Below are 21,031 nucleotides of genomic sequence, written 5' to 3'. Positions count from 1 at the left end.
ACACAATAGAAGTTTTTAATTAATTAAAAATAATAAATATTGATCATCTTCTCACGTGTCACTGGCCATGTGTCAGCCTTCTTTGGAGAAATGTCTATTTAGATCTTCTGCCCTTTCTTTGATTGGGTTCCCTGTCTTTATTACTGAGTTATAAGAGCTTTTCATATATTTGGAAATTAAGCCCTTATTACCTGCAAGGATGACATCATTTGCAAATCTTTTCTCCCAGTCTGTAGTTTGCCTTTTTTGTTTTGTTTATGGTTTCCTAGCTGTGCAAAAGTATGTAAGCTTGATGAGGACCCATTTATTTATTGCTTTTGCTCATCTTTTAGTTTTCTGTTTCTACCAGAGTAGAAGCCATCTTGAATTGGCCTTCTTTCAGGAACTTTAATTCCTCCTGGATGGTTGCTGGGAGGAAGAGAAAGTTTTTTTTTCTTTTTGAATGACAAATAATACTGGATCATTATAACCTATGTAATTTTCAAAGCTTGTACAATTATACAAAAAAAAAGGTGGGGGGGGGCAAATACCCTGTTGAATTATACAGAATCCTTCTTCAAAATGCATTGGCATTGACATTTTGTAGAATTATACAGAATCCTTCTTCAAAATGCATTGGCATTGACATTTTGAAGGAAAAATAAACAAACAAACTTGCAGAGTGACGAACTGACCTAATTTCAATACTGTTGTGTCTCTGGGACTCAGGAAGCCTGAGGAGAGGGAGAGATGAGAGAAGGCAAGTCAGTGGAATGGTCAGGACACAGAGGACGTTTATCAAGTAAGTTTGCCAAGGGAACTAGCACCGGAAACAGTAACTGGGTTGGCTGAAAGGCTCCTTCAGGTTTTCATAAGATGGTGTGGAAAACCCTGAGGAAACTCAGTACAGTGGAAAGGCCAGTGATCATCCAAGGCAAGCTCAAGATGGGGAAGGAGGAAGCCCTGAGCTCTCCCCTCCATGACCTTCTTGCCAGAAACTCTTCCCTGACCTCTGATCAAATTCTATTAATTAGGGAGACCAAAATGACACAATGATCTAACTAGGAAGATTCTGGCTATCAGTCCAAGCACAGCTCAAGTACAGCTCCAAGGAGTGGGAAGAGGCGGCGGCAACAGCCCTTGGGGCGGCGAGTGGGGCAGCGTCCAGGATGTAAGCGGTTTCAACCCGGTGACGCCAGCGCCCTCCCGGCCCCGCCCGGGGTTGGCCTCGGCGCAGAGGAACTCCCGGCTGCCACTGAAGTGCAGAACGTGCCCCCGAGGAAAGGATCCGCTCACCTGACCTGGCATCCTCCTCTCGTGCAAAATTGAGATCCAGGTGGCAAAGGGAGAGATGGGTGGCCCCGAGACCTGCCTTGGCTTCCTGGTCCTGCTTCTGATTGTCTGGTTCAGCGGGACGCCCGGCGGTGAGCTCGGGGATGAAGCTGCGGGGGGCGGGGCGCGTGGAAGTTGGGTGAGTTACGACCTGAACAGGGGTGGTGACGGCGCGGGGGTTCGCGAAACTCCTAGCGGGGTGGCGCCGCGGCCGCCTCCTCTTTCCCTTCCCCTGGCCCCTTTGCGCCTCGGTGGCTCCCCCGGGCTACTTGCCGGCTCTCCGGGGCAGAAGCGGTGCCTTGGGTGAAGCAGTAATGCGGGGAGTTTGGGAGGTGACGCTAGGAGAAGACGGGGCCAGGACGCTACAGGGAATGCTGTTGAGGCCCCTCAGGGCCCAGCCCGCCCCTTGGGAAGTGGGAGTCCTGGAGCCCGGCGGGCTGGGACCCGTCGGCCTCCCCGCGGGGAAGGGACCCAGAGCCGCCCCGAAAAGCACCAGCCCGCGATCTGCGCACAGAGCCCCTTCTGGTCCCTACTGCTGTCGGCCCTTGAAGGACCAGTGCTCTTTATCACCGTTAAGTTAACACCTGCAGGGCGGCCGGGCGAGGAGAGCTCCGCGGCCGTCCGGGGCCTGGGCGGGGGTGGGCGGCGGCGGGCGACCGAGCTTCTCCTGGGCGGTGGAGTCCGGAGCTCCTAGCGGAAGGATGTGCGGGCTGGTCTCCCGGGGACGCCCATCCGAAAGGCCGCCGCGGGGACCGCTAGGGTCCTCTAGGCTGCCTGCCTGCCCCGGCGCCCCCTGCCCCCGGTACTCCCAAGCACTGTATCAGTGTTTGGGCTCCAGCTGTCCTGTCCTGGCAAAGTAGATTCTGAAATTATGATACTAAATGCAGCTCAACTTGACAGTAACTTCAGAAAGCTTCACAGTCTTAGAGCTGCGATCCAGAAATTGAGGAAGTAAAACTTCAGCCTTGGACAAAACCACCAGCAGAGGAACCCATTTATGACCCTGTACATGCAGCTCCAGCCGTGTCTACACGTGTGTTTTATATCAGCCTAGGGATTTGCTGTCCAGTTATATCTCTTGTAGTACTAGTATTAGCTGTTTTGCATCTTCATAGTATGAAAAGGATTGAACTGGAAGATAGTATCAGTGCCAGCAGTAGTTCCCAAGGTCTGTCTCAGTCCCAGTCCTTCCCAGATGTCTCAGTGTGTGAGAGGCAACACACCCAACAATACAGCCCCCATCTCCAGTTATCCTCCCTTGTGGGTAGAGGAGTAGGACTTGAGAAGTGTCACTCTTTTGGAGGCCAAAGCTAAGGTGAATAATATCAAAATATCTATCCAGGGAGAGGAACTCAAAAGATGTACTCTAAAAAGGTACCTTTTGGTGTCCTTTCCATGGGGGTTATGTAGATGAAAAAGATCCAGATAAAGAGCAACAAGCATTTGTAAAAAGAGTTAGAGATCAAGCTTCTGAAATTCAGGTGACAACGATGCTCCCTGAAAGTTGTAAGCTACGAGGTTTTCATCACAGAAATCTTCCTATTACCCATGTGTGAACAGAAGAAGGGGAAAAGCCCATGGTGGATTGCCTTACATGAACTTGGGGGATCTTAAATTATTTTTATGACAGTGCAAATATGTAGAGGCCAATAGTGCACAGGCAACTTCTCAACAAAAGCTAGTTCACATGGCTGCTCAGATTGCCTGTGGAATAGCTACCTGGTCAGAAAGAAGTCCTCCACAAAGACCTGGCTCCTAGGAGCTCTGTCATTGAACAACCTCAAGTTAAAAACAAAGCCAGTCCCTCTCCAGAGTCTTGTTCCCCATGGACTCTCACTGTCTGGGGAACAGCAAAATCACAGGATTGATGGATGACATTTGAAAGTCTGGTTAATAATGAGTTCTCCAGCCTTCCCTGGTGATCCAGTGGCTAAGATTCCACACTCCCAATGCAGGGGCCTGGGTTCGATCCCTGGTTGGGGATCTGGATCCTGCATGCCACAACTGAGAAGTCAGCATGCTGCTACTAAAGAGCCCAGGGGTTTATGACTCTGGCCAAACACCCTAAGTGGACATCTACCCGTTTGATGTGGCCGAGTACCTGAAAGAGGGTTACCAAATAGCCCAGCTTATCAACTGTCCTGATGAACCATTTATGTGATGCCTTGTGCTGGGCCTTCGATCCAGAGGAGAGGTGCAGTTCCAGCAAAGGGCCTGGTGTCTCACAGAGGTCCGTGCAGCCCTGGGGGCCTGTGTCTGACTCTCCTCTCACAGTCCCCCAGCATCAGGAGGAAGGTGCCTGTCGAGGCCCACTTGGAGCCAGCTAGTCACATGCATCACCCAGCATCAGAGAAGCAGATTTGTCTTTCAGAACACTGAGCTTTAGGAATGCTTTAGCATCTGAACTTTCTAAGACAGACTTACTGATGTGGAATGCTTTCTCAATATCACTTTTATTAGCTTGAACTGAAAATGTTTGTGTAAATTTTTTACACATAGTTGCCTTGAGGTATAGGTATATTCTTACAAAATAGTTTTAAAATTGTTTAAACACACATATTTGAAATAACAATATTACTACCAACTGTTTTTTATTTTCTTACCTTCTAAAGACAATGCACGTGATTCACCTTTAAAGTTTTGCTTTCTTTCACTAGTTTTGGGAATGATTTGTCTTCAACATGCAGTACTTTTTCTTAGGAAAGTAAAAACCGTCCAGCAGTTATGGGCTAATGCCCCCCACTCCTTTGCTGCAGAGTTGCTACCTTGGTCCAAAGTGCCGTAGGGGAAGCCACAGGCGTGAGCAGAGGATGGTGACCACATAACAACTCTAGTGTCACATCTAGGCCTGCTGCTGGTGGGTCTTGTTTGTTCCCTGTGGCCCTGCTTATGCCAAACACATAATCACTTCTATCCTGTGCTGGCTGGTCTAGCTGAACTAATGATTAGGGGTTAATGAGCCCACATCATGATGGGCAACTCTGACATTCCATGACCAGAGACCTCATCTCTGCCAGGCCCCAGGACCACACCAGGAGCCACGTTTCAATGGTGTGACTTTCCCCACGGCAAGTGACATGGCCTCACTTCAGGACACTCGGGGTCTCTGTTGTGAGCCTTCAAGTAGAAAATGGCTTTTGCACCTTTCTGACCACAGATGCCTCTGATGTCACGGGTTCTGCCGGGTCATCTGCCCAGGAAGCAGCTCCAGCCATGCTCACCGTTCACCAATTGTGACTGCTTTTGTGCTGGGACAGCAGATTGCAGCAGAGACCTAGGGTCTGTGAAGCCTAAAATATTTCTTATGTACCATTACAGGAAACCTATGGCCACAGTGGTAATTAACTGGAGCTAGGATAGGGACCACACCCCTGAAGCCCTCCAGAGGTTGTAGCTTGGTTACTTGTCTCTGTATTTCCTCTAGGATATTGTGTACATGTACCATTGGGGATGGGAAGGTAGGGTCTGAGGTCTGAATCTGGAGTTCACTAATACAGTAGCCTTCACCCCACGTTAATTTACTAGCTACTCAGGTCTCCGTGCATGTCACAATCCACGGCATGTGAAATGACTGCTCTGTGGTCTGTGGACCCAGTGATAACCACTGTAAGCAGAACCTGGACTGCTGTCCACTGATGACTTAGTAGTCCGAGCATTGCTTCAACAATTGGGGGACGATGATGCTACGGTTCCTGTGCATGATATCATAAAACACACTAGGTGCAATGTGAATGTGAGAGTAGTTTCTGCTTCTGCAGGTTCACTTACCCCAGGAAATAACGACGTGGCTCTTTGGGAAAGAATGGAAGGACTTTTGCACTAGATGTGATGATGAAAATGCCCTCCTCTTTAGAACGTGGCTTCTTTCTCTGGTGATACCTTCTGAGAAGTGGCTTAGATCCGGAAAATGGGCCTGGATCAGATGTTTGGTAGGGATGGCTGCCTTTGGCTTCCTGATCATCCAGCCTGTGTGCTGCCTCTCTTTAATTCTTTCAATGGTACAGTTTGTATCTAGGTTCCTGCTCATCTGTTTGCCTTTCGGATCACCCTGTGCTATGAGCCAGCATCATATTCTCTGCAGTCAGGCCCTGGCTGGCATTGAGACTCCGTAATCACTTTGACCCCTGCACCTCTTTTCTGCTGACCTAGAGCACCCCCACCTGGAATCTGATTTTTCCACAACTTCCATCCCTCTTCCTGATAGAACCCCACAGGAACACCAAGTCCTACCACCATCCCTGACCTTCTGCAAAAGTCATCCTGGAGCTACTGGAGATGCTTCTCATCCACGCTTTCCTCTCAGGCTCCCTAGAGTCCATCAGGCTTTCCCAGGGAGCTGGTGGACTGCACACACTCCTGCCCTTCCACACCGTGTCCGCCCTGGCAGATTCACTTCTCTGAGCCTTGGATCCTCTCCTCTATCTCCTGCCTTGGAAGTTCTGGACTTTCTCTTTCATGCCATGTGGGCCAGGCCTTTCTCCAGGCTTCCAAGTCCCATCCTAGTGGAGTCCCATCCAAGTCTCCCCGGCCTTGCTAAGCCCAGTGACCTATAATTATTAACTCTCCCTTGTCCAGCTTTGGGTTCTGTGCTCATCCTCCCCACCCCCACCCCCACTGGCTGTGATCCGCTTCCTCAGGAACAGCCCCCTTACCCTCTGCATCTCCCACAGACACTCAGAGATAACCTGACATCCTCTGAGTTTGGGCCTTTCCTTCTGAACCAGCCTGGCCCATCCCTGGGAAACGAATGTGTTGGTTCGTCCCACGTGGGAAGCTTGTAAGCAGAGTGGAAACGGGGCGTCTCCAGGGCTGTGTGGTTTCTTGCCTGCCTGAGGCTTCATCGTCTTTCTCAGTCGTGCCTGGTGAGGGTGGGGGGCAGGCGGGGGTCCTGCTCTGTCAGCCCAGCCTGCAGCCTTCCTCTGCTGTCACAGACCTGGGGGAGGAGGCCTATGGGTCTTCTTCTCCCACCCTCACCCTCTCTGCGGTTTGCCTTCACAGATGCTCACTCTCTGTCCTATAACTTCACCATCGATCCTCAGCCCAGACCTGGACAGCCGTGGTGTGAAGTTCAAGGCCATGTGGACAGAGAGGTTTTTCTCTCCTATGATTGTGGTCATGCTAAGATCATATTCACAAGTCCATTGGGAGAAGAAGTGAAAACCATAAAGGCCTGGGAAACACAGATCGAAACACTTGGAGACATCAGGGACCAACTGCGTGACTTTACACTGGAGAAACACACGGTCATGGGTAAGTTAGAAAGTCCAAGTACAGGAGGAACAGATTGGGGCTTAAAAATACAGTTGGATGTTGGTCCTTCCCTAGTCGTCCAGTGGAAAGAGCAGCTGTTGCATGAGAGACCAGGGCCAGATCAGCTGGGCCCAGGGGACGTGGACCCAGGGGAGGTGGACCCAGGTGGGGCAAAGAATCTGTCAAGCCCAGAGGCTGAGCTCTTTCTTTCCCATGGTGGGAGCAGACCCTCTCACCCTGCAGGCCAGGATGACATGTCACTGTGAGGATGACAGACATATCAGTGGATCCTGGCAGTTTGGCTTGAATGGACAAATGAGCCTCCACTTTGATTCGGAGAATGGACACTGGAGAGTGGATCACCCTGGAGGCAGATGGATGAAAGAGAAGTGGGAGAATGACAGAGCTGTGACCAAGTTCCTGAAGAAGGTCTCCATGGGAGACTGTCCGGCCTGGCTTCAGGCTTTCATGGTGCGCTGGGAGAAAATGTTGAAGACCTCAGGTAAGTGAGAAGGGAGAAGACAGTGACAGTCCCTTCATGGTGACATGGACCCTGTGTGTGTGTGTGTGTGTGTGTGTGTGTGTGTGTGTGTTTGAGAAACTGATCCATCAGAGGTGAGTTGTGCTGGGATAACAATGAACCGGGGATGCTCTGTCATCCTCCTTCCTCTTCCCCCTCCTGACGTCTCTCCTCACAGCACAGGCCTTTGGAAGATTGAACATGGATTTTTGCTGATGCGAAGCCTGTAGACATCTTTTTGATTTCTGGGATTTATTTCTCACTCTACCCTCTTTCCAGAATCTTCTTTTAAATGTCACCAATCCTCCTTCTGGAAATCTGTCAATACACCTCTGCTCTCAGCTCCTGAGGACTCCATCCTCACGTCACCATCTCTGATGTCACAGCAGGACTGAGTGGCTGTGTTGGAAACCTTGCTCCCCCATTAGCTGTCAGAGCCCTGTGAGGACTGGGCTCCTCCTTTCCCCCCATCTCTCCTGAGGATCTATCACTGGGGCCTCCATGTGATGGGTGTAAACTGTCTGCACAGTAGGGGTACCTGAGTTGGGGGCGAGGAGGCATCTGCTGAGTTTGCGGTCTGGACAAGTGCATCACTCTTATTCTCCTTGCAGCATCACCGACCATGGGCCCCCCTACAGTCCAGCCCACGGCCACAGCCATCAAGTCCAAAGCCTGGATCCTCCCTTTGGTCCTCAGTTTCATCATAACTGTCTTCCTGGGCTGAGTCCTTTCAAGGAACAGGTACTGAGGGCAGAATCCAGAGGGAAGGCAGGGGCACAGGGCCTGGTGTGAGGACGGGGAAGGTGAATCCCAGCTGACCGCCACCGCTCACTGTACCTCCATGTCCTGAAAATGAGCAGGTGGATAAGACCCCATGTCACCTGAGAGCAGAACTCAAACAAACTCAGCCCTGAGATCTGAGAGGTCCCCACTGTCAGGTGACATTGTGAACAGGACGGGGCCCTCCCTAGGCTGAGGGCCTATTGATGCTGAAAGGGTTGAGCCACGTCCCCTGACTGAGCACAGACCGCGGGCTGGCAGGGCCCAGGGTGGGTGGTGTGAGAACAGCAGGCGCTCAGGGCGAGGGCAGGACTCCCGGGGCTGAGAGCAGCATGGGGACTCCACATGACGTGTCAGCGGGGAGGGGACCCACCCAGGGGCCAAGATGAGAGGGGCTGGGCTCTCATCCCAGGAGGAAGGGCAGGAAGGCCTTTGCAGACCCAACTCCAAAGGCCTGTTCTCACCGGAAGTGGCTTGGGCCAAGCAGGCAAGGCAGGAGCCCCACAGGAGAGACTGTGGAAAGGGGCGAGGCCAGGCCTGTGCTCCTGGGGCAGCAGCAGTTCTGACTCAGCCTGTGGCCTGCTCGTCACCAGCCTCCTAGGGGCCCAGAGCCTCCATCACTGAGCGGCCTGCCTTGAGCAGAGGTGCCTGGGGATGGTGGGCCTGAGCTGGGGTGGAGGCGCCCAGTGGGCGGGACCAGGAAGAGATGGGGGGCAGGGACCCTGGTCCTGAGAGCTGTGTGTGCTGCTGGCTCAGAGGCTGGAGGGGAGCGAAGGGAGGAGGTTTGCCTGCAGCCCCCGAGGGCTGTCAGGAGGCAAGGCCCCTCCTCCGGGACCTGCTCCCTGGTCCTTTATGCCCCCCTCAGGGAGGATCCAGACCTGAGTGAAGGGAGCAGATTGATTCCTCACTGGCTCCAGTCCTGAGCCTGAGCAGGGGGTGTCAGGGCCTGGGGTGACTCTGTGATGCAGGAAGGAAGGAGCAGGGGACAAGAAGCTGCTGGGCCTGGGGTGGGGGTGGGGGTGGAGGACATAGGAGCCCCTCAGTGAGGGCGGGGCTGGAGGGGGGCAGCCCCAGGAAAGGGACAGGATTCCTCAACCCCAGAGGACCAAGGCCTCTTTCTTTTCTGCAGGTGATGCTGCTCCTAGGAAGCCCGACAGGTGCTCTCCGGCCTCAGGCCTCAGTCTTTGCTTGGCCGCCTTGGTTCCCCTTCTGCTCACTTTAGAGCCAGGAGGTCAGACCCAGGAGTTCGGAGCCTGCCTTCCCGTTGTGATGACAAGTGGCTGCGCTGTCTCGTATCTCTTCTCACATCTGGGGAACAGACTCCTCAGTCTCTTTTTATTCCCCCAACTGATTTTACCTCTTTTTCTTGGTGCTAAGTGATGGAATCCATGCACCTAAATGTTCAGCTACTTGAACAAGAAATCTCCACAAATAGGAAACTTTCTGTTTTCTTCCAGTTTGTGAAAAATCAGACTCTTTTCTGTATGGCAATCTCATTGTTGCAAATGGTGATAATATAAGAAAAATACCATCTGCTATTACAGGACTCAGGGATTCTTTCTATGTTCAGAGAAAAAACTTCAGAGTATTTTCAACAAAACAAAATACTATGCCTGAATGTCTCTTTTAGTCATTTTATTTCCTAATATGAATATTTAAGTTAGTATCTCGCTATTGCAAAAGACATGAATACTTCAAGTTTCTTTTTCTAATCAAGGAGGGACCTTGGGACATTTCACCCTTTTTCCACCTTTTGGGATTAAATAGAACTGATGATTCAGCTACAGTTATTGTGAAAGCAGAGAGTAAACAGAACCCTCTTAAACTAACATGCAGTCTAGCTGTCGATCCCAATCCTGATACCTGGATCCAAAGACATATCCTGGAACTTGTGCAATGAAATCATTTTTTATTTCATCAAGATCTGCATCCTCAGTAGTGACTCTGCTGTGTTCCTCTGTGCCTCCCCCTCTCGAAGGATAAGCCAGACTTCACAGCACAAACTATATCTGTTTTGAAAAGTAGATTTATTTCCCCATTGACAGAGGATCATATTCAGAATAGATAATGAATTACTACAAATAAAGAAGATAAATTGTACCTTTTTGGCCACTGATTGAGCTGTTCACATATGGTGAATTGTTGTTCAGTCGCTAAGTTATGTCCAACTCTGTGACCCAATGAACTGCAGCCCACTGTCTCCGGAGTTTGCTCAAACTCATGTCCATTGAGTCGCTGATGCCATCCAATCATCTCATCCTCTGTTGCCTTATTCTCCTCCTGCCCACAGTCTTTCCCAGCATCAGGGTCTTTCCAGTGACTTGGCTCTTCACACCAGGAAGGCAAAGTATTGGAGTTTCATCTTCAGCATCAGTCTTCCAATGAATATTCAGGGTTGAAATCCTCTAGGATGGACTGGTTTGCTCTCCTTGCAGTCCAAGGGACTCTCAAGTGCCTTAACTAGCACCACAATTCAAAAGCATCATTTATTCAGGGCTCAACCTTCTTTATGGTCTGATTCTCACATACGTGCATGACTACTGGAAAATCCATAGCTTTGACGGGATGGACCTTTATTGGCAAAGTGATGTCTTTGAGTTGCACATTCTACTCAGCATCTTTCTTTTTTCTTCTCAAACCAATTTTACCATTTGACCTTGATGATCAGTTTTGCTTTCTTATCATGCTTGTGTTCACTGGAGGACCACTTTTGATTTCCTTTAAGTACTTTTCCTTTGCATTCACAACTTGACCAACTGTTTGTAGCAAAAGGCCTAGCTTCTGGCCTGTCTTGGCTTTTGACATGTCTTTTTCAAAAGCTTAACTATTTCTACCCTTGGATTTAAAGTGAAAGGTGTTTGATTCTTCCTCTCACTCGGACATGTAGAGGCCACTGTAACGTTATTTTTTTCTTCTTTTAAGCTTTTCTTCCAAGGAGCATCTTTTCATTTCTTAATTAAAATCAATTTTCATTTAATGGCTGCAGTCACCTTCCACAGTGATTTTGGAGCCCTAGAAAATAATATCTGCTTCTGTTTCCACCTTTTCCCCATATTATTGCCATGAAGTGATGGCCCCGGATGCCAAACTCTTAGTTTTTAGAATGTTCAGTTTTAAGCCAGAGTTTTCATCCTCCTTCACCTCCCCCAGAAGGCTCTTTAGATCCTCTTTGCTTTTTGCCATGTGGGTGGTATCATCTGCACATCTGAGGTGGTTGTTAATTCTCCCGCAATCTTGAATCCAGCTTGGGCTTCATCTAGCCCAGCGTTTCACATGATGTACTCTGCACAGAAGTTAGATAAGCAGAGTGACAACACACAGCTTTGACATACTCTTTTCCCAATTTGAACCACTCCATTGTTCCATGTCCGGTTCTGACTATTGCTTCTTATCCTACATGCAGGCTTCTCAGGAGACAGGTCCGGTGGTCCGGTATTCCCATCTCTTTAAGAATTTTCCACAGATTGTTGTGATCCACACAGTCAAAGGCTCTAGCATAGTCAGTGAAGCAGAAGTAGATATTTTTCTGGAATTCCTGACTTCTTCTGTGATCCAGCACATGTTGGCAATTTGATCTGTTTCCTCTACCTTCTAAATCCAGTATGTACATTGGGAAGTTCTTGGTTCATGTACTGCTGAGGCCTAACTTGAGGATTTTGAGAATGACCTTGCTGTGAAATGTGTACACTGGTATGGTAGTTTGAACATTCTTTACGTTGGAATGAAAACTGACCATTTCCAGTCCTGCAACCATTGTGGAGTTTTCCAGATATTAAGTGCATATTGAGTGCAGCATTTTAACAGCATCATCATTTAGGATTTTATTTTTATTTTTTATAAAGAGTATTTTATTTATTTTTTTAGTTGTGTTTTTTCTCTATTTTATTTTTAATTATTTATTTTACTTTACAAAATTGTATTGGTTTTGCCATACACTGACTTGAATCCGCCATGGGTGTACATGTATTCCCCATCCTGAACCCCCCTCCCAACTCCCTCCCCATCGCATCCATCTGGGTCATCCCAGTGCACCAGCCCCGAGCATCCTGTATCATACATCAAACCTGGACTGGTGATTCGTTTCACATATGATAATTTACATGTTTCAAGGCCATTCTCCCATATCATCCCACCCTCGCCCCCTCCCACAGAGTCCAAAAGACTCTTCAACACATCTGTGTCTCTCTTGCTGTCTCGCTTACGTGGTTATCGTTACCATCTTTCTAAATTCCATATATATGCATTAGTATACTGTATTGGCATTTTTCTTTCTGACTTACTTCACTCTGTATAACAGGCTCCAGTTTCATCCATCTCATTAGAACTGATTCAAATGGCTCCTTTTTAATGGCTGAGTAATATTCCATTGTGTATATGTACCACAGCTTTCTTATCCATTCGTCTGCTGATGGACGTCTAGGTTGCTTCCATGTCCTGGCTATTATAAACAGTGCTGCGATGAGCATTGGGGTGCATGTGTCTCTTTCAGTTCTGGTTTCCTCGGTGTGTATGCCCAGCAGTGGAATTGCTGGGTCATATGGCAGTTCTATTTCCAGTTTTTTAAGGAGTCTCCACACTGTTCTCCATAGTGGCTGTAATTGTTTGCATTCCCACCAACAGTGTAAGAGAGTTTCCATTTCTCCACACCCTCTCCAGCATTTATTTCTTGTAGACTTTTGGATAGCAGCCATTCTGGCTGGCCTGAGATGGTACCTCATTGAGGTTTTGATTTGCATTTCTTTGATAATGAGTGATGTTGAGCATCTTTTCATGTGTTTGTTAGCCATCTGTATGTCTTCTTTGGAGAAATGTCTGTTTCATTTAGGATTTTAAATCACTTAGCTGGAATTTGATCACCTTCACTAGCTATGTTCTTAGTAATTCTTCCTAAGGCCCACTTGACTTCACACTCCAAGATATCTGCCTCTAGATGGGTGACCACATCATCCTGGTTATCCAGGTCATTAAGACCTTTTTGTACACTGCTTCTATTTTTGCCACCCCTTTTTATTTATTTATTTATTTTTTAAAGAAGAGTGATTTTATTATTATTTTTTTCCTCTCTCTCTCTTTTTTTTCCCCCTTTATTTATTTATTTATTTTTTCAGTGGGTTTTGTCATACATTGACATGAATCAGCCATAGATTTACACATATTCCCCATCCCGATCCCCCCTCCCACCTCCCTCTCCACCCGATTCCTCTGGGTCTTCTCAGTGCACCAGGCCCGAGCACTTGTCTCATGCATCCCACCTGGGCTGGTGATCTGTTTCACCATAGATAATATACATGCTGTTCTTTCGAAACATCCCACCCTCACCTTCTCCCACAGAGTTCAAAAGTCTGATCTGTACTTCTGTGTCTCTTTTTCTGTTTTGCATATAGGGTTGTTGTTACCATCTTTCTAAATTCCATATATATGTGTTAGTATGCTGTAATGTTCTTTATCTTTCTGGCTTACTTCACTCTGTATAATGGGCTCCAGTTTCATCCATCTCATTAGAACTGGTTCAAATGAATTCTTTTTAACGGCTGAGTAATATTCCATGGTGTATATGTACCACAGCTTCCTTATCCATTCATCTGCTGATGGGCATCTAGGTTGCTTCCATGTCCTGGCTATTATAAACAGTGCTGCGATGAGCATTGGGGTGCACGTGTCTCTTTCAGATCTGGTTTCCTTGGTGTGTATGCCCAGAAGTGGGATTGCTGGGTCATATGGCAGTTCTGTTTCCAGCTTTTTAAGAAATCTCCACACTGTTTTCCATAGCGGCTGTACTAGTTTGCATTCTCACCAACAGTGTAAGAGGGTTCCCTTTTCCCCACACCCTCTCCAGCATTTATTGCTTGTAGACTTTTGGATAGCAGCCATCCTGACTGGCGTGTAATGGTACCTCATTGTGGTTTTGATTTGCATTTCTCTGATAACGAGTGATGTTGAGCATCTTTTCATGTGTTTGTTAGCCATCTATATGTCTTCTTTGGAGAAATGTCTGTTTAGATCTTTGGCCCATTTTTTGATTGGGTCATTTATTTTTCTGGAATTGAGCTGCAGGAGCTTCTTGTATATTTTTGAAATTAATCCTTTGTCTGTTGCTTCGTTTGCTATTGTTTTCTCCCATTCTGATGGCTGTCTTTTCACCTTGCTTATAGTTTCCTCTGCTGTGCAAAAGCTTTGAAGTTTCATTAGGTCCCATTTGTTTAGTTTTGCTTTTCTTTCCAATATTCTGGGAGGTGGGTCATAGAGGATCCTGCTGTGATTTATGTCGGAGAGTGTTTTGCCTATGTTCTCCTCTAGGAGTTTTATAGTTTCTGGTCTTACATTTAGATCTTTAATCCATTTTGAGTTTATTTTTGTGTATGGTGTTAGAAAGTGTTCTAGTTTCATTCTTTTACAAGTGGTTGACCAGCTTTCCCAGCACCACTTGTTAAAGAGGTTGTCTTTCTTCCATTGTATATCCTTGCCTCCTTTGTCAAAGATAAGGTGTCCATAACTTTGTAGATTTATCTCTGGGCTTTCTATTCTGTTCCATTGATCTATATTTCTGTCTTTGTGCCAGTACCATACTGTCTTGATGACTGTGGCTTTGTAGTATAGTCTGAAGTCAGGCAGGTTGATTCCTCCAGTTCCATTCTTCTTTCTCAAGATTACTTTTTGCCACCCCTTTTTAATCTCTTCTGCTTCTGTCAGCTCCTTGCAGGTTCTGTCTTATATTGTGTCCATCTTTGCATGAAAGTTCCCTTGGTATCTCGAATTTTCTTGAAGAGAGCTCTAGTCTTTCCCTTCCTATTTTTTTCCTCTATTTGCATTGATCATCTAGGAAGCCTTTCTTACCTCTTCTTGCTATTCTTGGGAATTCTGCATTCAGATGGATAGATCTTTCCTTTTCTCCTTCTCCTTTCACGTCTCTTCTTTTCTCAGCTATTTGTAAGGCCTCCTCAGACAATCATTTTTTCTTCTTGCATTTCTTTTTCTTGGGGATGGTTTTCGTCAGCACCTTCTGTACAGTGTCATAAACCTCCGTCCATAGTTCTTCAGACACTTTATGTACCACATACAATCCCTTGAATCTATTGGCACTTCCACTGTATAATCATAAGAGATTTGATTTAGGTCATAGCTGAATGGCCTAGTGGTTTTTCCTACTTTCTTCAATTTAAGTCTAAATTTTGCAATAGGGAGCTCATGATCTGAGCCACAGTCAGCTCCTGATCTTGCTTTTACTGACTGTATAGAGGTTCTCCACCTTTGGCTACAAGGAATATAATCTGTCTGATTTCAGTACTAACCATCTGGTGATGTCCATGTGTAGAGTCTTCTCTTGTTTTGTTGGAAAAGGGTTTTTGCTATGACTAGTGTGTTCTCTTGGCAAAACTCAAAATAGTCTTTTCTTGCCTTCATTTTATACTCCAAGGCCAAACTTGCCTGTTCCTTCAGGAATCTCTTGACTTGCTACTTTTTCATTCCAATCCCTTATGATGAAAAGGACATGATTTTTGGTGTTAGTTCTAGCAGGTCATGTAGGTCTTCATAGAAGCATAAACCTGTGAAAAGACTGAACATATCCCGAATAATCAACCTGACAAAAAAAATGCTGGGATACACTCACATATTCATATAACTGACAGCCTTTTAAATAAATCTAGATCAAGTGGTGCAGGAAATGCAATAAGAAGAGTTTTCTTACATTGTTTGTAGGAGTAAAATTGAATCGTGTCTTGAGCTGTCTATTTCACTATATCCCAACATTAGATCTTTAGTCCATCCTACTACACAGTCAACCCAATGTTAGTTCCAGATGGAAAAAGTGAACAAAAAGCCATATAGATACAAGACAACCTCAGAGGTATTCCAGGCTGTGTTCCAGACCAGGGCAATATATTGAATATCATAGTAAAGTGAATCACACAAACTTTTCATTTCCCAGTATGTATATAGTTTTGTTGACACTGAAGTCTAAGTGTGCAATAGCTTTATGACTAAATAAATAATATACAGAGTTTAATTAACAACTCTTTGTTTCTAAAATAAAGTAGTTTGAGCATCATCTGTGCCCTCACGAGTCAAAATCTTTTTGCTGGTGGAGGGTCTTATCTCAGTGTCTATGACTGCTGACTGATCAGGGTGGTGGTTGCTGAAGGTTGGGGTGGGCAGGGCAATTTCTGAAAAGAAGACAACAGTGAAGTTTGCCACATCGTCTGACTCTTCCTTTGACAGATTTCTCTGGAGCATGCAGTGCTCTTTAACAGCGTTTTTACCCATAGTAGAACTCCTTTCAAAACTGGAGGTAATCCTCTGCAGTCTGCTGCTGCGTTTTTCAACTAAGTTTATGTTATGTTCTAAATCCTTTGTTGTCATTTCAACAATCTTCATAGCTTCTTCACCAAGAGCAGTGTCTGTCTCAAGAAAATGCTTTACTTGCTCATGCATAAGATGAACTCTCATTCTTTCCAGCTTTATGATGCAATTGCAGCCACTCAGCCACATCTTCAGGCTCTACTTCTAATTCTAGCTCCCTTCTTGTTTCCACTACATCTGCAGTTACTTCCTCCAGTGATTTTTTGAACCCCTCAAAGTCATCTGTGAAGGTAGGAATCACCTTCTCCCAGACTCGCCTTAATGTTGATATTTCACCCTATTCCCATGATTCAGTGTTTTCAATGGAATCTGTAATGATGAATCCACTGTAGGGGGACTTCCCTGGTGGTCTAGTGATGAAGAATCCTCCTTGCAATGCAAGGAATAGTGGCTTGATCCCTGTTCAGGGGACTAAGGTCCCACATGCTGCCGAGCAACTAAGCCCACGTGTTGCGACTACTGAGCCCAGGCACCGAAACTAGGGAGTCTGTGTGCTGCGATGAAGGATGATGCATGACCCAGCAAAGATCCTGTGTGCCTCAACTAAGACCCGTGCAGACTAAGAGATAATTTTTTTTTTTTTTTAGAAAAGACTGTAGACTTTTTTTAAAAATGAATTCAGTCCAGAAAGTTTTCAGTTGACTTGGCTCAGATCCAGGAGAGGAATAACTATCTATGCAGCTACAGACTTAGAATGTATTTCGTCAGTACTGTTACTTGAGCATCAAAATCACTCCTTGAGCCATGTGCTGCAGACCGGATGTTGTGTTGGCAGCCATGAAGACAACATGGATCTCATTGTACTTCTCCATCAGATTCTTGGATGCTTTGTCAATCAGCAGTAATATTTTGACAGGAATCTTTCATTAGGTCTCAACACTGGAGTTAAAATACTTGACCACCAATGTTGTGAACAGACGTGCTATCATCCAGGCTTCATTGTTTCATTTACAGAGCACAGGCAGATCAGATTCAGCTCAATTCTAAAGGGCCTTAGAATTTTCCAAGTGATAAATGACCATCGATTTCCCGTAATCTGCTGCAAACAGTCCTTATCAAGAGAATCAGCCTGTTTTGGGAATCTTTAAAGCCAGGCATGGACTACTCCTCTCCAGGTATCAAAGTCCAGGTGGGCATCGTCTTCCAATAGGTGGCTCTTTTGTCTGCACTGCAAATGTCTAACTTAGTGTGGTCACCTTCATAGATTATCTCAGCTTGGATAATTTGCGGCAGCTTCTATGTCAGGTCTTGTACTACACTCTGCACTTCATTTTATGGAGATGTCTTCTTTCCATAAACTTCATGAACCACCACCCTGCTATCTTCAAATTTTTCTTCTGCAGCTTTTTCACCTCTCTTAGCTTTAATAGAAATTAAGAGAGTTAGGGCTTTGATTGCAACTAGGCTTTGGTCTCAGAAAATATTGTTGCTGGCTGGATCTTCTACCCAGACCCATAAAACTTTTTTCATATCAGCAATAAGGATGTTTTACGTTCTCAGAAACAGACTCCTGGAAAGGGATAGTTAGGGAGTTTTGGAAGGTCATGTACACACTGCTCTACTTAAAATGGATAACCATCAAGGACCTATGTATGGCATATGGTGTGTCTGTGTGTGCACACTCTGTGTGTGTCCAACTCTTTCTGTCCTCATAGACTGTACCCTGCCAGCTCCTCTGTCCTTGGAATATTCCAGGCAAGAATACTGGAGTAGGTTGCCCTTTCCTTCTCCAGGGGATTTTCCCAGCGCAGGGGTCGAACCCACAACTCTGCTCAGTGTTATGTGGCTGCCTGTCAGGAGGGGAGTCTGGGGAGAATGGATACATGTAGGTACATGGCTGAGTCCCTTAGCTGTTTACCTGAAACTATCCCAAAACTGTTTGTTAGTCAGCTACACCCAATAAAGCATAAAGTCTTTCAAAACTAGATTGTTCTTAGTTGAGTATTTGGAGCAAATTCTGGGACAAAAATGAAAAAGAGATGAAAATCCCAACTGCCACTTTTGAAGAGCCCAGAGCAAAAGCAGCATGCCTCACATGCCCCCAGCGCACAATAACACTTAAGGGACCAGCCAGTCACCTAAGCCATCCCTCTGACTGACCTCTGGGCACACCCCTCCCCTCACCCCATAGAAGGAACCAGCTTGCCCCACCACCTCGGAGAGTGAGCAAGCAAGGAACCTGTCATTTGTTCTCACTCCCCTCTGCCGCAATAGGAGCCCCAATTAAGCCTTGCCTCAATTTATTTTGATTAAGAAGTTTGATTTGTTTCTATTGTCTTTCCTTTGATTGATTTCTATTGATTAAGGTGGCCAAGAGCCCTGGTGTTTAACAATTTGGGGACAAGAGACACATGGGGTCTGGGGGGAGGACAGGATGCAGGCTTCGGTGGGGCACAAGTTGGTGGGTTCAGTCGATCGATGTGTCAGGGAAAGACACATGCATAGGCCTGGGAGACAGGGGCATGGGTTTAATCTCTGGGAAGAGGCAATACCCGGTGGAGGAGGCTGGTGAAGAGGCAAGTGACTGGGAGAGCAGGAGAAAGACAGAAGGACAGCGTTAGAGTCCTGGTCAGGACAGCCAGGTCGGGGACGACGGGCCTCTCTGGACAGGCCTGGCCTTTCTCCAGGCTTCCAAGACCCATCCTAGTGGGAGATCACCACGTCTCCCCAGCCTTGCTAAGCCCGGTGACCCGTAATTATTAACTCTCCCTTCTCCAGCTTTGGGTTCTGTGCTCATCCTCTCCACCCACACCCCCACTGGCTGTGATCTGCTTCCTCAGGAACAGCCCCCTTACCCTCTGCATCTCCCACAGGACACTCAGAGAGAACCTGACATCCTGTGGGTTTGGGCCTTTCCTTCTGAACCAGCCTGGCCCATCCCTGGGAAACGTATTTGTTGGATAGTGCCACCTGGGGAGCTGTGAGCAGAGTGGAAATGGGGCGTATCCAGGGCTGTGGGGTTTCTTGCCTGCCTGAGGCTTTGCCGCCTTCCTCAGTCGTGCCTAGTGAGGGTGGGGGGCAGGCGGGGGTCCTGCTCTGTCAGCCCAGCCCGCAGCCTTCCTCTGCTGTCACAGCCCTGGGGGAGGAGGCCCACGGGTCTTCTTCTCCCACCCTCACCCTCTCTGTCATTTGCCTTCACAGACGCTCACTCTCTGTCCTATAACTTCACCATCGATCCTCAGCCCAGACCTGGACAGCTGTGGTAACTTTGAAGGTGATGTGGACAGAGAGGTTTTTCTGTCCTATGATTGTGGTCATGCTAAGATCATATTCACTAGTCCATTGGGAGAAGAAGTGAAAACCATGAAGTCCTGGGAAACACAGATCGAAACTCTCAGAGACATCAGGGACCATCTGCGTGACTTTACACTGGAGAAACCCAGGGTCATGGGTAAGTTAGAGAGTCCAAGTACAGGAGGAGCAGATCGGGGCTTAAAATGCAGTTGGATGTCGGTCCTTCCCTAGTCGTCCAGTGGAAAGAGCAAGTGTTGCATGAGAGACCAGGGCCAGATCAGCTGGGCCCAGGGGACGTGGACCCAGGGGAGGTGGACCCAGGTGGGGCAAAGAATCTGTCAAGCCCAGAGGCTGAGCTCTTTCTTTCCCATGGTGGGAGCAGACCCTCTCACCCTGCAGGCCAGGATGACATGTCGCTGTGAGGATGACAGACACATCAGTGGATCCTGGCAGTTTGGCTTGAATGGACAAATGAGCCTCACTTTGATTCGGAGAATGGACACTGGAGAGTGGATCACCCTGGAGGCAGATGGATGAAAGAGAAGTGGGGGAATGACAGAGCTGTGACCAACTTCCTGAAGAAGATCTCCATGGGAGACTGTGGGGCCTGGCTTCAGGCTTTCATGGGGCGTTGGGAGAAAATGTTGAAGACCTCGGGTAAGTGAGAAGGGAGGAGAAAGTGACAGTCCCCTCGTGGTGACATGGACCCTGTGTTGTGTGTGTGTGTTTGAGATACTGATCTGTCAGAGGTGAGTTGTCCTGGGAGAACAATGACCCGGGGATGCTCTGTCATCCTCCTTCTTCTTCCCCCTCCTGACGTCTTTCCTCACAGCACAGGCCTTTCTGCGACTGAACATGGATTTTTGCTGATCCCAAACCTGTAGACATCTTTTTGATTTCTGGGATTTATTTCTCACTGTATCCTCTTTCCAGAATCTTCTTTTAAATGTCACCAATCCTGCTTCTGGAAATCTGTCAATACCACCTCTGCTGTCAGCTCCTGAGGACTCCATCCTCATGTCACCGTCTCTGATGTCACAGCAGGACTGAGTGGCTGTGTTGGAAACCTAGCTCCCCCATTAGCCCATGAGGACTGGGCTCCTCCCTTCCCCCCATCTCGCCTGAGGATCTATCAGAGAGGCTTCCATGTGATGGGTGTAAACTGTCTGCACAGTAGGGGTACCTGAGTCAGGGGGGCAAGGAGGCATCTGCCGAGTTTGGGGTCTGCACAATGGGTTCCTCTTACTCTCCTTGCAGCATCACCGACCACGGGCCCCTCTGCAGTCCAGCCCAGGGCCACAGCCATCAAGTCCAAAGCCTGGATCCTCCCCGTGCTCCTCACCAGTTTCATCATAACTGTCTTCCTGGGCTGAGTCCTTTCCAGGAACAGGTACTGAGGGCAGAATCCAGAGGGAAGGAAGGGACACAGGGCCTGGTGTGAGGAGGGGGAAGGTGAATCCCACCCGACCCCTGCCCCTCACTGAACCTCCTCATCATGGAAATGAGCAGGGGGATAAGACCCCATGTCACCTGAGAGCAGAACTCGGACAAGCTCAGCCCTGAGATCTGAGAGGTCCC

At 47.5% G+C, this 21,031-nt stretch overlaps 2 protein-coding genes and 1 pseudogene across 3 annotated transcripts in view; all 3 read left to right on the top strand.

Annotated features, from left to right (window-relative positions):
- Window positions 1-21,031, top strand: part of LOC122684460 (UL16-binding protein 1-like) — a 260,152-nt gene that overhangs the window by 236,348 nt on the left and 2,773 nt on the right. The window lies entirely within an intron of this gene.
- On the top strand, window positions 1,113-20,873 carry LOC122684479 (UL16-binding protein 3-like). Of its 2 annotated transcripts, XM_043888598.1 has the most exons (5): window positions 1,113-1,403; window positions 6,310-6,561; window positions 6,788-7,063; window positions 7,693-7,822; window positions 8,991-10,045. In XM_043888598.1, exons 1-4 carry the CDS (start codon window positions 1,331-1,333, stop codon window positions 7,803-7,805), a joined length of 714 nt encoding a protein of 237 aa, XP_043744533.1. In that variant the 5' UTR covers window positions 1,113-1,330; the 3' UTR covers window positions 7,806-7,822; window positions 8,991-10,045. The 2 variants fall into 2 exon arrangements, with proteins under 2 accessions (XP_043744533.1, XP_043744532.1); XM_043888597.1 differs by lacking the exons at window positions 7,693-7,822; window positions 8,991-10,045 and adding an exon at window positions 20,711-20,873.
- Window positions 1,474-4,051, top strand: LOC122684452 (annotated as a pseudogene).

The sequence above is a fragment of the Cervus elaphus genome, chromosome 26, assembly GCF_910594005.1.
Source record: "Cervus elaphus chromosome 26, mCerEla1.1, whole genome shotgun sequence".
NCBI classification, from domain to species: domain Eukaryota; kingdom Metazoa; phylum Chordata; class Mammalia; order Artiodactyla; family Cervidae; genus Cervus; species Cervus elaphus.
This window is presented reverse-complemented; position numbering and strand designations above follow the sequence as displayed.